This window comes from Sphaerodactylus townsendi, linkage group LG11 (genome assembly GCF_021028975.2).
Source record: "Sphaerodactylus townsendi isolate TG3544 linkage group LG11, MPM_Stown_v2.3, whole genome shotgun sequence".
In the NCBI taxonomy this organism is placed as follows: Eukaryota; Metazoa; Chordata; class Lepidosauria; order Squamata; family Sphaerodactylidae; genus Sphaerodactylus; species Sphaerodactylus townsendi.
Window position 1 is genome coordinate 70,037,174 of NC_059435.1, and position 12,554 is coordinate 70,049,727.

General features: G+C 42.6%; 1 protein-coding gene across 1 annotated transcript in view; it reads left to right on the forward strand.

The window, feature by feature from the left end:
• The window catches only part of KMT2C (lysine methyltransferase 2C), a 170,650-nt gene that overhangs the window by 134,831 nt on the left and 23,265 nt on the right, over positions 1-12,554 (forward strand). Inside the window, exons 32-40 of the mRNA XM_048510499.1 lie at positions 185-399; positions 728-801; positions 1,614-1,796; positions 2,173-4,386; positions 5,557-5,855; positions 6,770-8,580; positions 9,953-10,064; positions 10,969-11,047; positions 11,819-11,882. Of these exons, the coding sequence (XP_048366456.1) occupies positions 185-399; positions 728-801; positions 1,614-1,796; positions 2,173-4,386; positions 5,557-5,855; positions 6,770-8,580; positions 9,953-10,064; positions 10,969-11,047; positions 11,819-11,882 (5,051 nt within the window). The remainder of the gene's footprint in view (positions 1-184; positions 400-727; positions 802-1,613; positions 1,797-2,172; positions 4,387-5,556; positions 5,856-6,769; positions 8,581-9,952; positions 10,065-10,968; positions 11,048-11,818; positions 11,883-12,554) is intronic.

A 12,554-nucleotide genomic window follows, 5' to 3' on the forward strand; every position in this document is an offset into this window, starting at 1 on the left:
CCTGCGGCTCTCCAGATGTTCAGGAACTACAATTCCCATCAGCCTCTGTCAGCATGGCCAATTGGCCATGCTGGTAGGGGCTGATGGGAATTGTAGTTCCTGAACATCTGGAGAGCCGCAGGTTCCCTACCCCTGCTTTAGAACAACTTAAATGCAAATTAATAAACCGGTTTCCCTTTCTCAGGGATAAGAATGCAACATTTAATGCAGTGATGAATGATACCACCAGTTCTTGGGTCCCATCTGCTGCCCCAATGGAAGGTGAGGGTGATACCATGTCTAATGCACAGAGGAGCACACTGAAATGGGAGAAAGAGGAAGCACTTGGTGAAATGGCAACAGTGGCACCTGTTTTGTACACAAATATCAATTTTCCAAACCTCAAAGAAGAGTTCCCAGGTATGTTGTAAATTGTAGGGTTAAGCACAGCTTTTCAAAGAGCCTGTGTGGTGTAGTGGTCAGAGTGTGAGACCCAAATTCTAACCTCCGCTTCACCACGGAAGCTTGTTGGGTGACCTTGAGCCAGTCACACCCGCTCAGCCTAGTCTATCTCACAAGGTGGTTATGGGGATAAAATGGGGGGAAGGAGAATCTGGCAAGTCACTTTGGGTCTTTACTGGTGAATGTATAGAATTCATAAAGAACAGAGAAGGTTGAGCTGTGCTTTCATGAGATGCCAAATCACTGCAAAATAACACATTCCCCTTTCCCCCCTGCAATCTCTTAGACTGGGCGACAAGAGTGAAGCAGATTGCTAAACTGTGGAGAAAAGCAAGCTCACAGGAAAGAGCTCCATATGTGGTAAAGAACACTTTCAACTTTTTTTTAATGGAGGAAAAGCTGTTCCATATGTAGCTTCTACTAAGTTGTCTTCAATTAATATAGGTTTTAAAACTGCTAAAACCCAAATTGGTTCAGCAAGGAATGTTTTTAAAACACAGTTTCTGGCCAGTTCTTGGAGATCTTTTCTTGTCTGGTTCTCTAAATTGCTACTAAGACCATTCCAACTTGGTAGGGACCAGATGCAGGTAGTTCCTTGTGACTTCTGTTTTGCATATCCAAAAACTTAACTTGTGATAACCTTTGAAAATCTTTAAGGGTGGTGTGATCTCTGGAGAAACAAGATCAAGGTTATCCATCAGAAATAAGTGCTTATAGCTGCTTTTAAATAATTAAAAGCTGCTCTATTTCTTATAGTGAATAACTGAAGCAAATGTCCATATTCTTTGGTTTATAATACTTTTTTCACTTCTTACATTGCTCAGCTTGATTTGGAATTTTGCCCAAATTCTCTTCAGCTAATGATGAACATGTTCTGCTGTTTCTTCATGCAAAACATCACAGGAATTCTAGTGTATAGCTCAATGCTTTTTGCCAATAATGCTTTTGTCCACCATGTAAATTACATTAAATGAACCCACCTTATATTACATCTTTATGGGGATCAGTAATTCCAGGTACCAGCAATTGATTTAGCTTCATATTTCATCTAGATAATTGAATCTGATGAATTATTTGGTATTTTTGTGGGAACTATAGTTAGATGCATTGCTTGTATTTATCCATCATAAACTTGACGAATGGCATGTATGTATCTCTCTTTTCTTTAACAGCAAAAAGCCAGAGATAATAGAGCTGCGCTGCGAATCAACAAAGTTCAGATGTCAAATGATTCCATGAAAAGGCCACAGCCACAGGATAGCATTGATCCAAGCTCTCGTATCGACTCTGAACTCTTTAAGGACCCATTAAAACAGAGGGAGTCTGAGCACGAGCAAGAATGGAAATTTAGACAGGTGAGCTGTATTTGGTTTTCCTTCCCCCCTCCCCCCATCTACTATAGCTGCAGAAAAAGCTTTGGTTGGTTGCTAAAAATGGGGGGGGGGGGGAGAGTATCTGTATGCGCATGTGCACGCGCACCATCAAGTCCCAGTTGACTTATGGTGACTCTGTAGGGTTTTCAAGGCAGGAGATGTTTGGAGATGGTTCTTTTGCCTTTATTCATCTAGCTGTATGTCTAAATAATTCGATTGTAGAAACCTCTGGCCCTTGTTCTGAGTAATGTCAGATTTTTAGAAAAGATATTTAAATTTCCTTTTGGGTTTAATGCCTTTCTTTTATTTTAATTTGTCCATAGCTGTAATAGTATTTTTTCTTTCTTTTCTGAAACAGCAAATGCGTCAGAAAAGTAAGCAGCAAGCTAAAATTGAAGCAACTCAGAAACTTGAGCAAGTGAAAAATGAGCAGCAGCAACTCCAGCAACAACTTGGGTCACAACAGCTTTTGAACCAGTCAGGTTCAGATACACCTAGCAGTGGGATACAGAGTCCCTTAACGCCTCAGGCTGGCAATGAAAGCATGTCTCCTGCGCAACAGACATTCCACAAAGACTTATTTACAAAACCATTGCCTGGCACCCCTACTTCCATCCCTTCCGATATATTTCTAAAACCACAACCGCCTCCTCCGCATGCGACAACAAGCAGAATGCCTGTTCAGGATTCACATTCTCAGTCTTCTTCACAACAGATTCTTCCTCCTAGCTCCTCTAACACCAGACCACCTTCTCCAGTTGACCCATATGCAAAAATGGTGGGAACGCCCAGGCCACCACCTGTTAACCAAAATCAGAATTTTGTCAGGAGGAATTCTGTTACATCAGTAGATATCCGTCCACCCCCATCACCCATATCCAGGCCAGCTCAGGTATCTGAGTCAACAGGAAGCCGGCCATCACCAGTCAGAGATTCATGTTCTTTGTCTCCAGTCAGCAGTGACCCTTATGCAAAACCTCCAGATACACCCAGGCCTATAGTGGCAGTAGAACCATTCTCCAAACCTTTGGGGCTACCAAGATCACCTCTAATTTCAGAGCAACCAGGGAAACCTCCTTTAACAGCAGCAAACAATGATCCATTCACAAAACCACCTGTTAGAACAGATGCATTTCAGAGGCCTCGAATGTCTCCTACTGATTCATATGTACGGCCACCGTTGTCTCCCACTTCTGTTGTTGAGGGCAGTCCAGGCACATTTAAAACTCCAATGCGCCCTCCTCAGTCCCCACAAGACCCTTATGCTTCGATGCCATCAACTCCGAGACGTATGAGTGTGGATCCCTATGAACGGCCTGTGTTGACGCCAAGGCCTATGGATAGCTTTTCGCACAATCCATCTACTGAATTATATAGTCAGCCCACTCTGGCATCCCACACAGCAATAAAAGAGACCTTTGTCCATCCTCAAAGAGTAATACGAAACCAGAGTGATTCTTTTGCTCAGTCTGGAACTATTTTAAGGGGAGCTCCTCAGGACCCTTATGCCCAGCCTCCAGGTACTCCACATCCCATTTCAGACCCTTACGCCCAACCTCCGGGTACTCCGCGCCCAGTCTCTGACCCTTATGCCCAACCTCCGGGTACTCCACGCCCAATCTCGGACCCTTATGCCCAACCTCCGGGTACTCCGCGCCCAGTCTCAGACCCTTATGCCCAACCTCCGGGTACTCCACGCCCAATCTCGGACCCTTATGCCCAACCTCCGGGTACTCCGCGCCCAGTCTCGGACCCTTATGCCCAACCTCCGGGTACTCCGCGCCCAGTCTCGGACCCTTACGCTCAACCTCCGGGTACTCCGCGCCCAGTCTCGGACCCTTACGCTCAACCTCCGGGTACTCCGCGCCCAGTCTCGGACCCTTACGCTCAACCTCCGGGTACTTCGCGCCCAGTCTTGGACCCTTACGCTCAGCCTCCGGGTACTCCTCGACCCTCTGCAGTTGATCCATATATGCATCAACCACCTACCCCAAGACCTGCACAGGCAGCAGACTTATTTGCTCAGGTTTCAGCTAATCAAAGGCATTCTGACCCTTATGCCCAGCCTCCAGGTACACCAAGACCGGTTAGTAATGATCCATATTCCCAGCCACCAGCAACCCCAAGGCCTGGAATATCAGAAGCTTACAATAGACCAGCTGCAATGCCAAATCGAGATCCTTATATACAGGTGTCACAGAGTAGGACTTTACCTGGGACTTTTGTAAGGCCATCTGATCCATGTATTCAGCCTCCAAGAACATCAGGATCTACTGTGACAGATTCTTTTAGCCTTGCTCCAAATGCACCATCATGTGACCCTTATGATCAGCCTCCTGGAACTCCAAGGCCTCAGCCAGAAAACTTTGGAACTTCTCAGCTTCCCCATGATGTTGTAGATCAACCAAGATCTGGATCTGAGGGGAACTTCAATGCATCTGCAAACTCTTCCATGAGCTCACAGGGGCAACAGTTTCCCCAGACCTCTCAAGTTCCTGGTCCAGCACCAACAACAGGAGCAACAAACACACAGAGCCCAATGTCTCAGGTAGATGCAGAGAAACTAAGACAGGTGTGTTGGATAATGTGCTGCTGAAACTTTGAGATGCGATAGTTGAAAGATTAGTTGCTTTTAGAAATGTTGCAATTCTACTCTCTCAGAAATAACTTCTACTGGATGTGAAACACACAGCTGTAGCTTCTACAGTAGCAGATTTGCTGTCCTCTTACTAGTATCTTAGTTATTTAAATGCTGCTTCTTTTGGTTGAACACAGGCCTTTGAGGTGGCTTTCAATAGGAAAAGACTGTTGCAACAAACATAGGAAGATTTTTTTAAAAGCATTGGTGACTATTATGAAGGCAGATTCTCTCTCCTATCCAGATTCACATTCAGAGACCTTTATTAGGCATATACAACATAGGGACAAAGAAGAGTAAATCCAGTAAAGAACACTGAAAATAATGTGAACAGAAGCCAAGGGAACCTAGTTCAAATGGCACAGCAAAAATTTGGCTATGGTTTCAGATATTTTGAACTCAGGATTGTTGGGCAAAAAAGTCATCTTTGCATTGATAGGAAGATCTGAGAACCCACCGTGGTTAAGGCAGAGAAGTCGGGATCTCTCCTATCCTCTGTGATGGCAATAGTTCTTGCCTCCGAAATGTGCTATTCAGCAACCAAGTAGCACCAGATGTTCTTTGTCTGAGGGAAGCAAGACTATACTTCTTCCAAATTGGACAGGGAGTCTGTGGTTCCTGCAGTAGTGAAGAATGAGGGAACTTTGGGGATATAATGATATGAACCGTCCTCTCCCCAGTATCATGTCATTTGCTGGAAGTAATACATGGACATTTTTTGAGCCACTGCATATGTAATTGAGAGCTATTTAAGAGACTGGGGTCTGGGCATGAGATTCTTCATCTCTCCTAATCACATCTCCCTAATCAGTTAGGGAACACTTTGCTACCTATAGTAACATGGATAAGAATCGCTGTGCTCTGTAATCAGAATTCTTAACCAGCTTAAAATGTTAATCAAAGGGGGAGCCTAGATAGCCTTAATCATAGTTTTTGCCACTGGATTCTGATACTGTGGTTAGGGGAAGGAGATTGGAGGTGGGTGGGTTTGGAAGGAGTGAGGCTCCTAGTGATCCTTGCTTCTGTATACCTGCATGGTCCTCAGAGATAGCACTTGGGAGAAGTTCATTCCTTAGGTTAACATGATCAATTATTCCATTTCAGCGCCAGAAATTACGTGAAATTATTCTGCAGCAGCAACAACAAAAGAAGAATGCAGCACGTCAAGAGAAAGCATCACAGCAGGCTACCACACCCCATACAGCCCCTGTTCAGCAGTGGCAACAAGAAAATCTGAACCAGGTTTTCAACCGGCCTCCTCCGCCCTACCCTGGCAACATTCGGTCATCCATGGTCCCACCTGTTGGCTTAAGGTTCCCGGGGTTTGCTGTTGATGGACAGTTTAATAGACCCCAGTTTCTAGGAGATCTGGGTGGCATGGGAGTGAGGCCTCATGCAATTAGGTATGCTTCTTGGTCTTTTTAATCATAAAATAAAGTTTAATGAAGTAATGAGTTTTTAAAAATCAGGATTCTTTTGGCATTGTTAGCATGTCAACCAGAATCATTGGAATGAATTAGCATATTCATTGACAGTTTTGTTATTAATTAAACATTTTATATGTAATGATACTTTGATAATTTTTTTTAATTTTTTTAACTTTAGTTTAATGTCAGTTACAGTGTCTGTGAAAATGTGGTTCAAAATTATCTCTGTAGAATCCAGTGAAATGTATTAAAGTCTGTACTCATAAAATTGGGCCCAAACCATGGGGTTGGAACAAATTGTCTTCCTATGTAAAAAGTCCCATTGTTTTTGATCAACCCATAATTCCTCAAAGCTGAAGCTGTTACTTCATCAAACTAAATTCGCTAAAACAGGTTTTTTTAAACATAATCTCCAACATTATAAATATGACCCTTAGGGGATGGGGCGGTTTACAAATATAATAAATAAATAAATAAATAAAATATATCACTTTATTATTACAATTGTGAAGATTTTAGACTCCTGTCAACCCAACAGCAGGAGCATCAAATTTCCCTATCACTAAATGATACTCTTCTGCTGGGTAACTTCCAGCTTTTGCCTCTGAAAAGTTGAGTGCACAAGTCTTCAAGTAGGAAGTCCTTGCCATCTGTCAGGAAGAGATCCGAAAGAGAGCCTTAATTTTAGACTTTCTTTCATGAATAGATAAATTCTGTTAAATAAAAGACATGACAAGATACATTGGAATATGTTTGTTACGGGTCAGATCCAAAGTCCATCCAGTCCAACATTCTGCGTCCACCAATAGCCAACAAACGTTGTTTATTATGTTAAGTACGTTGCAGTAGACCATCTAAGTCAACAAAAGGCTTCTTTTTACCTTTTCCAGATTTGGTTTTTCTGGAGGTGGCCGTGGTCCTCCACCATGTCAAGAACGTTTCCTTGGTCCTTCACAACAAATGCAACGTCCTCCAGTTCCACCCCAACTAAGAAGATCCATGCCTATAGATTTGCCTAGATTACCAAACAAACCACAAATGGGTAACCCTATTGGACTGTCTCAGCATTTCCTACCACAAGGAATTCAGGTTCAGCAACATAACATAATGGGTCAGGCATTTATTGAACTGTGTCACAGAGCACCCGATAGCAGACCAAGGCTTCCTTTTAATTCCTCATCAGCTAGTGCTGCTATGAACATGGTTCCCCAGCACCAACAACGTGCAGGGTTTGTACCTCGGCAGGACTGTCAAGGCTCAAGACAACTGGAGCCTGCAAGACACAACCCTCAAAGCTTAAACAATCCATTGCATGTGTCCACGGGCTTGGAACATTTACCACCCTCTCATCAAGGTCCCGTGAATCCTCGTTCTGTGCTAGTCATGTGCCCTCTAAATCATCCATCAGTTAATGAGGCCTTTTCAGGAGCTCCTTTGCCAGCATCAGCATCTGCTGGGGCATCAGGTGGTTTACAGATTTCAAACCAGCACACTGATGGATTAGAAGAAAAGCTTGATCCTGATGATCCCGCTGTGAAAGATTTAGATGTCAAAGACTTGGATGGTGTGGAGGTTAAGGATTTAGTTGATGAAGATCTTGAAAATCTAAATCTGGACCCAGAGGATGGAAAAGGAGATGAGCTGGACACATTAGATAACCTTGAAACTAACGATCGCCACCTTGATGACCTCCTAAGATCAGGAGAGTTTGACATAATTGCTTACACTGATCCAGAACTCGATTTAGGTGACAAAAAGAGTATGTTTAATGAGGAGCTGGATCTCAGTGTTCCTATAGATGACATACAGGGCAAAGGAGACAGTGCTCATCAGAAGCTTCAAGATAATAAAGCTGCAGTTCCTTCAGACTTGCTTGCTCTTCAGAAAAAACCCGTCAAGGTTACTGAGATTAAAACAGAAGTGCTCTCTCCAAGTACATTGGAGGAAATGAAAACTGAACATGAAAAAGGTGATGGGAATGCAGCATCTTCAAGCAATTCACTTACTGCTGAAACAGAATTGCTCGATGGAGAGAAAAAGTCAACGTTCCTTTGTAATGTGGAGCTGCCAGACAAGCCAAGCACTAATGAAGAAGCCACTGTGTCTAGTCCAGGTGCTATCCAGGGCCCTGCTCTACCACCTGCTCAAAGTATAACAAGCCCTCATAATATTTCTGGATCTACTCCAGTTCTTACAAGTTTGCTAGCTAATGAGAGTTCAGACAGCTCTGACACCAGGCCCCTGAACTCTCCACCTCACTCTTTGCCAGCAGCACAAACCAACTCCATTTCAAGTATTCCACAGACTTTAATGGCACCTGCTGGTCAGACCATAGAAAATGCAGTACCTCCTAATGTGAACATGGTTCCACAGATAAGCCATAATTTCTCTCAAGGGACCACAGTGAATCCGGCCTTCATCCCTGGCCAACCAGTTAACCATAACTTGGGGACAGGGCACTCTGGGAATCAAACTGTGCCTGTTGTGAATTGTCCTGGTGCCAGTGGTCTGCCTACTTCCCAGCAAATGATGCTTCCTCAGACTTTGGCCCAGCAGCAAAACCGAGAGCGGCCTCTTCTGCTAGAGGAACAGCCTCTTCTGCTGCAGGACCTGCTGGATCAAGAGAGGCAAGAGCAGCAGCAGCAGCGACAGATGCAGGCCATGATTCGCCAGCGTTCAGAGCCATTTTTCCCCAACATCGGTAGGTTTTGCTATAGTTATTTGTGGTCTGATATGCATAGGAAACTGCCAATGTCTGTCAGTTCCACTAATTGATCCAATGCAATATTTCTATGCTACCCATGTAGAGGAAATGGAGGATGAAAGTTGGAAGGCTGGTCAGGGCAGGAGCAGGGTTTCTGCCCTTGCAGAAAATGGTGTGTGAAGGCTCATACTTTGTGGCTCTCCCCAATGGATGGATGAGCATTATGTTCTAAGCAGACATGTGAATGGTCGATGTGATCAGCATGCTTGGCCAGTCCCCAACCTTGAAGCCAAATTTCCTAACTTGCTGGGAAAGGGTCGGGTATTAATTAATCAAATAAATAAATAAACATCTTAACCTTACAGATTGGGATGTCCGTCATTGCTTCTTTTCTCTCATCTTTGTTGCTGCCACTTGAAATAGGAGAAGAGGAACATTGTCAGCCTAAGGAGAGAGAGATGGGAAGGTGTGGGGGGCAGAGAGGGAGGGAGGGAGGGCAGAAACAAGTCCACCTCTCTGCCACTCCTCTCCATCATGAATTTTTGCATAGCTCCTCTTGGATATCTTAATCTTATATTTGCTAGATTATGTGTAGACACAATTTTAAGGTATTTAATGATAGTACACAAGCTTCATTCCAGGCTCATATGAACCAGCATGCTCTGTAGATATGCCGAAAATAAATCATGGGTTAAATTTTTGCCTCGCTGTGGCCTCAAAAGAACAAAAGTTCCCTGCTTTAAGGAGATCTGTCGAAATCCTGTGTTTACTCAACTGGAGCAAACCTGCAGATTTCAGGTTACAGACTGAACTGGCAGTTGGGAGAGGCAGTGGGACCAGCTCAGTCAAAATCCGGTAATAAGAAGCACAGGAGAGGTGGGGAGGCTGAAAACCTCCATGTAAATATGCATCAGAAAAGCACTTGACATTTTCCATTATCAGGCACCACCTCTCCCCATCTCTTTCTCCGTGGCAGCATGGTTCGTCTCCTTGGGAGTGGGATATCATGGTTCTGGCGCATGCTCAACCCTCCCATTAAGAGGAACTGGCACTTCATCAGTGCTGCTCTGTGCAAAAGTTTGCTTTGCTGTGATTCCAGTCAGCATCCCACCATTTGATAGATTAGCCCTGTCCTATTGTCATGTGAATCCCATTCTTGTTATGGCAGTTTCCTAAAGAACTGTTTAGTAACCGCTTAAGTGGTCTGAAAAATTGGAAGCTCGTGGCACAGGGTTTTTTTTGTTGCAGTTGCATAATATTTTTTTAGAAAGTCTTAGTTCTAAGTGAATGAACTGATTTTGTACAAGCAGGGTTTTGTGTAAGTTAAATATTTTGCAGATTTGACAACTCTCAAACTCTTGTTTCATAGATTTTGATGCAATCACTGATCCTATCATGAAAGCCAAAATGGTAGCATTGAAAGGGATTAATAAAGTCATGGCACAGAACAATATGGGAATGCCTCCAATGGTTATAAACAGGTAGGAACAACAAACAAAATAATAATAATAATAGGGGACATGGAATAATGGAAACCAATAGCAGTTGATTTTCTTGAGTTGGGAGGGAGCCATGGAGACCTTATGGATTAGTTAGGAAGAGGAGATGACAGCATTGACACCCCTGGGCCTTATTAGGAATTTTTCCATATTGGGAATTAGGAATCCATATTTTCCATAATAGGAATATGGAATTTTTCCATATTAGGGAGGGGCAAGCCGCTGGGGGTGGAAAGAAGGTGTGGCTGGGTAGGGCTTTTTATATCACAATGCTATCAGTTTCAAAAGTAAAATTAATTAAGTAACAGTCTGATGTTGCCAGCGGCCTTCCTGTTTGCTAGAGTGTTTGAAGAAGGGTTGAGTGGTAGGTATATTTTAAGGTTGGGTTTTTTTTGAGATTTGGTGTTTTATTTCAGTTTTTGAAAATGTTTTTAACTATTATTGTAAGCCTTAAAGGCAAGATATAAATATTTGAATATATGGAAGTAAGTAAAACATTCATAGCTATAAATCAGTCATATACAGTGGCTGCTTCTGCCTTTTCTTTTGCGCCACTCACCTTCTTTGTTCCTGCACTTTTTTTCTGAGGTTGGCAAAATAGGTGAGGAGGTCACAAGTCAAGGGGCGGATAGTAATGCCAGATAAATAGAGACTAAAAGGTCATGATAACTTACTGTCATTCTCTCTCAAGATTGCTGGGTGGGATGTGCCCATAATCAACTTTAAAAAGAAAATTAAAAACGGTCCCAGAATGGTGGAAACCCCTGACAGTGGCAGGGAAGGACGAAGGATGCAAGGAGACGTCAAACTTGTCTTGCTCATTTTATATCCCGTACATGAGTTGTAAAAGAAATTGAAATCTTGGTTTTCTATTGCATATTTGTAGATTTGCCTTTCTGGGTCAGTCGGTGGCAGGAACACAGAGTGGTGAAGGCCAGAATGTAGTACAGCAAGCAATTACGCAGGTAATGGAAGCTGTCTAAATGTCTCTGTCAAGTGGCTTAATTTTTCTTAACTGGAATCGTAACCCATGAGCCAGTGCAGGGTAGCAGACGGCGTGCTGGGGCACCTGGGTCAAATTGTTCATGTACTCATTGGGAGCCAGCATGGGTTAGTGTTTACCTCACAAGATATCAGTTGTGTGAAGAGGAAGAGAAAGGAGTTTGTGAGCTGCTTTGAGACTCCTTACAGAGGAGAAAGGGAAGGGACGATTATAAATCCAAACTCTTCTTTTTCTTGGGTAACTTCAGAAAAATACCATCCTCGGTTCCTAGAGGTCGAGTGTTGCCTATGATAGCAGTCCCACAGGTCAAGCAGCAGCTTCTAAAGGTTGCGGCTGGAGCTATACTTGCCATCTACAAATGTTTATACAATCTCAGCAGCCTTGCCCATGGGCTCGTATCCAAATGTAGAAGCCTGTTACTTGTTGCAGGCTTGCCACTAGATTCATCATGCTGATCTGAACAGGCCCTGGGTAGCCTGATCTCCCGAAGCTAAGCAGGGTCAGCCTTGATTAGTATTTGGATGTGTGACCTCCAAGGAACACCAGAACTGTGACACAGGCAGGCAATGATAAATCACCTCCAAATGTCTCTTGCCATGAAAACCCCACCAGCAGTAGCCATAAATCAGCTGTGACTTGACAGCACGCACAAAAAAATCCAACCTTGCTTCATCTGATCAACTATAAATTAGAGTTGCATTACCACATTATAATATTGTTTCTTTCTTTAAAGGATGGAAACCTAGCACCTCAGATTTCTAGACCAAACCCTCCAAATTTTGGTCCTGGTTTTGTAAGTAAGTATATGAGTTAAATTTCTTCTGTGTGATCATGGCTTTCTACACAAAAACATATCCATGTGTATTTTTATTTTTCAAAATATATGAATTTTTTGTTTTTTTACAGTCCACTGATTCTCTGGCATTCACTTTTCAGATAGATCATAATTCAAACAAAATAACTGAGACATTCTGAACCAATTCATAATCAGTGTTTGAAACATGACACACCACAGAAGACAGAATGCTGTATAAAACACATAGAAGAAAAAATAATTTTATGGAACCATTGTAGATCCGTTTATGTTGCTTTGAAAGGGAAAGATTAGTTTGAACCAAATTTGATTTTTTTTGATGATGCCAAACAAATTTTATCTAAAATTTAAGAGCTTCCACATGGGAGAAATGATGGAGCAGGGTATCAAATAAAAATGTTTAATTAGCATTGAATTTTAAAAATTTTGTTCAGAAAATCTTATGTATATTTTGCACTTCTGCTGTGAAATAGATCAACTCAAGAAGTATGTCACTGGAGATAAGAACTGAATAAAACAGTCCAGTATCTAAGAATATATTCAAAATCTTCATTATTTGACAACAAAGAAAACTCAAGTAAATGAATGTTACGTTGATTAACTCAAGCTATAGCATCCTACATGGTATCATAGGGAGTTATAAAACAATAAATAA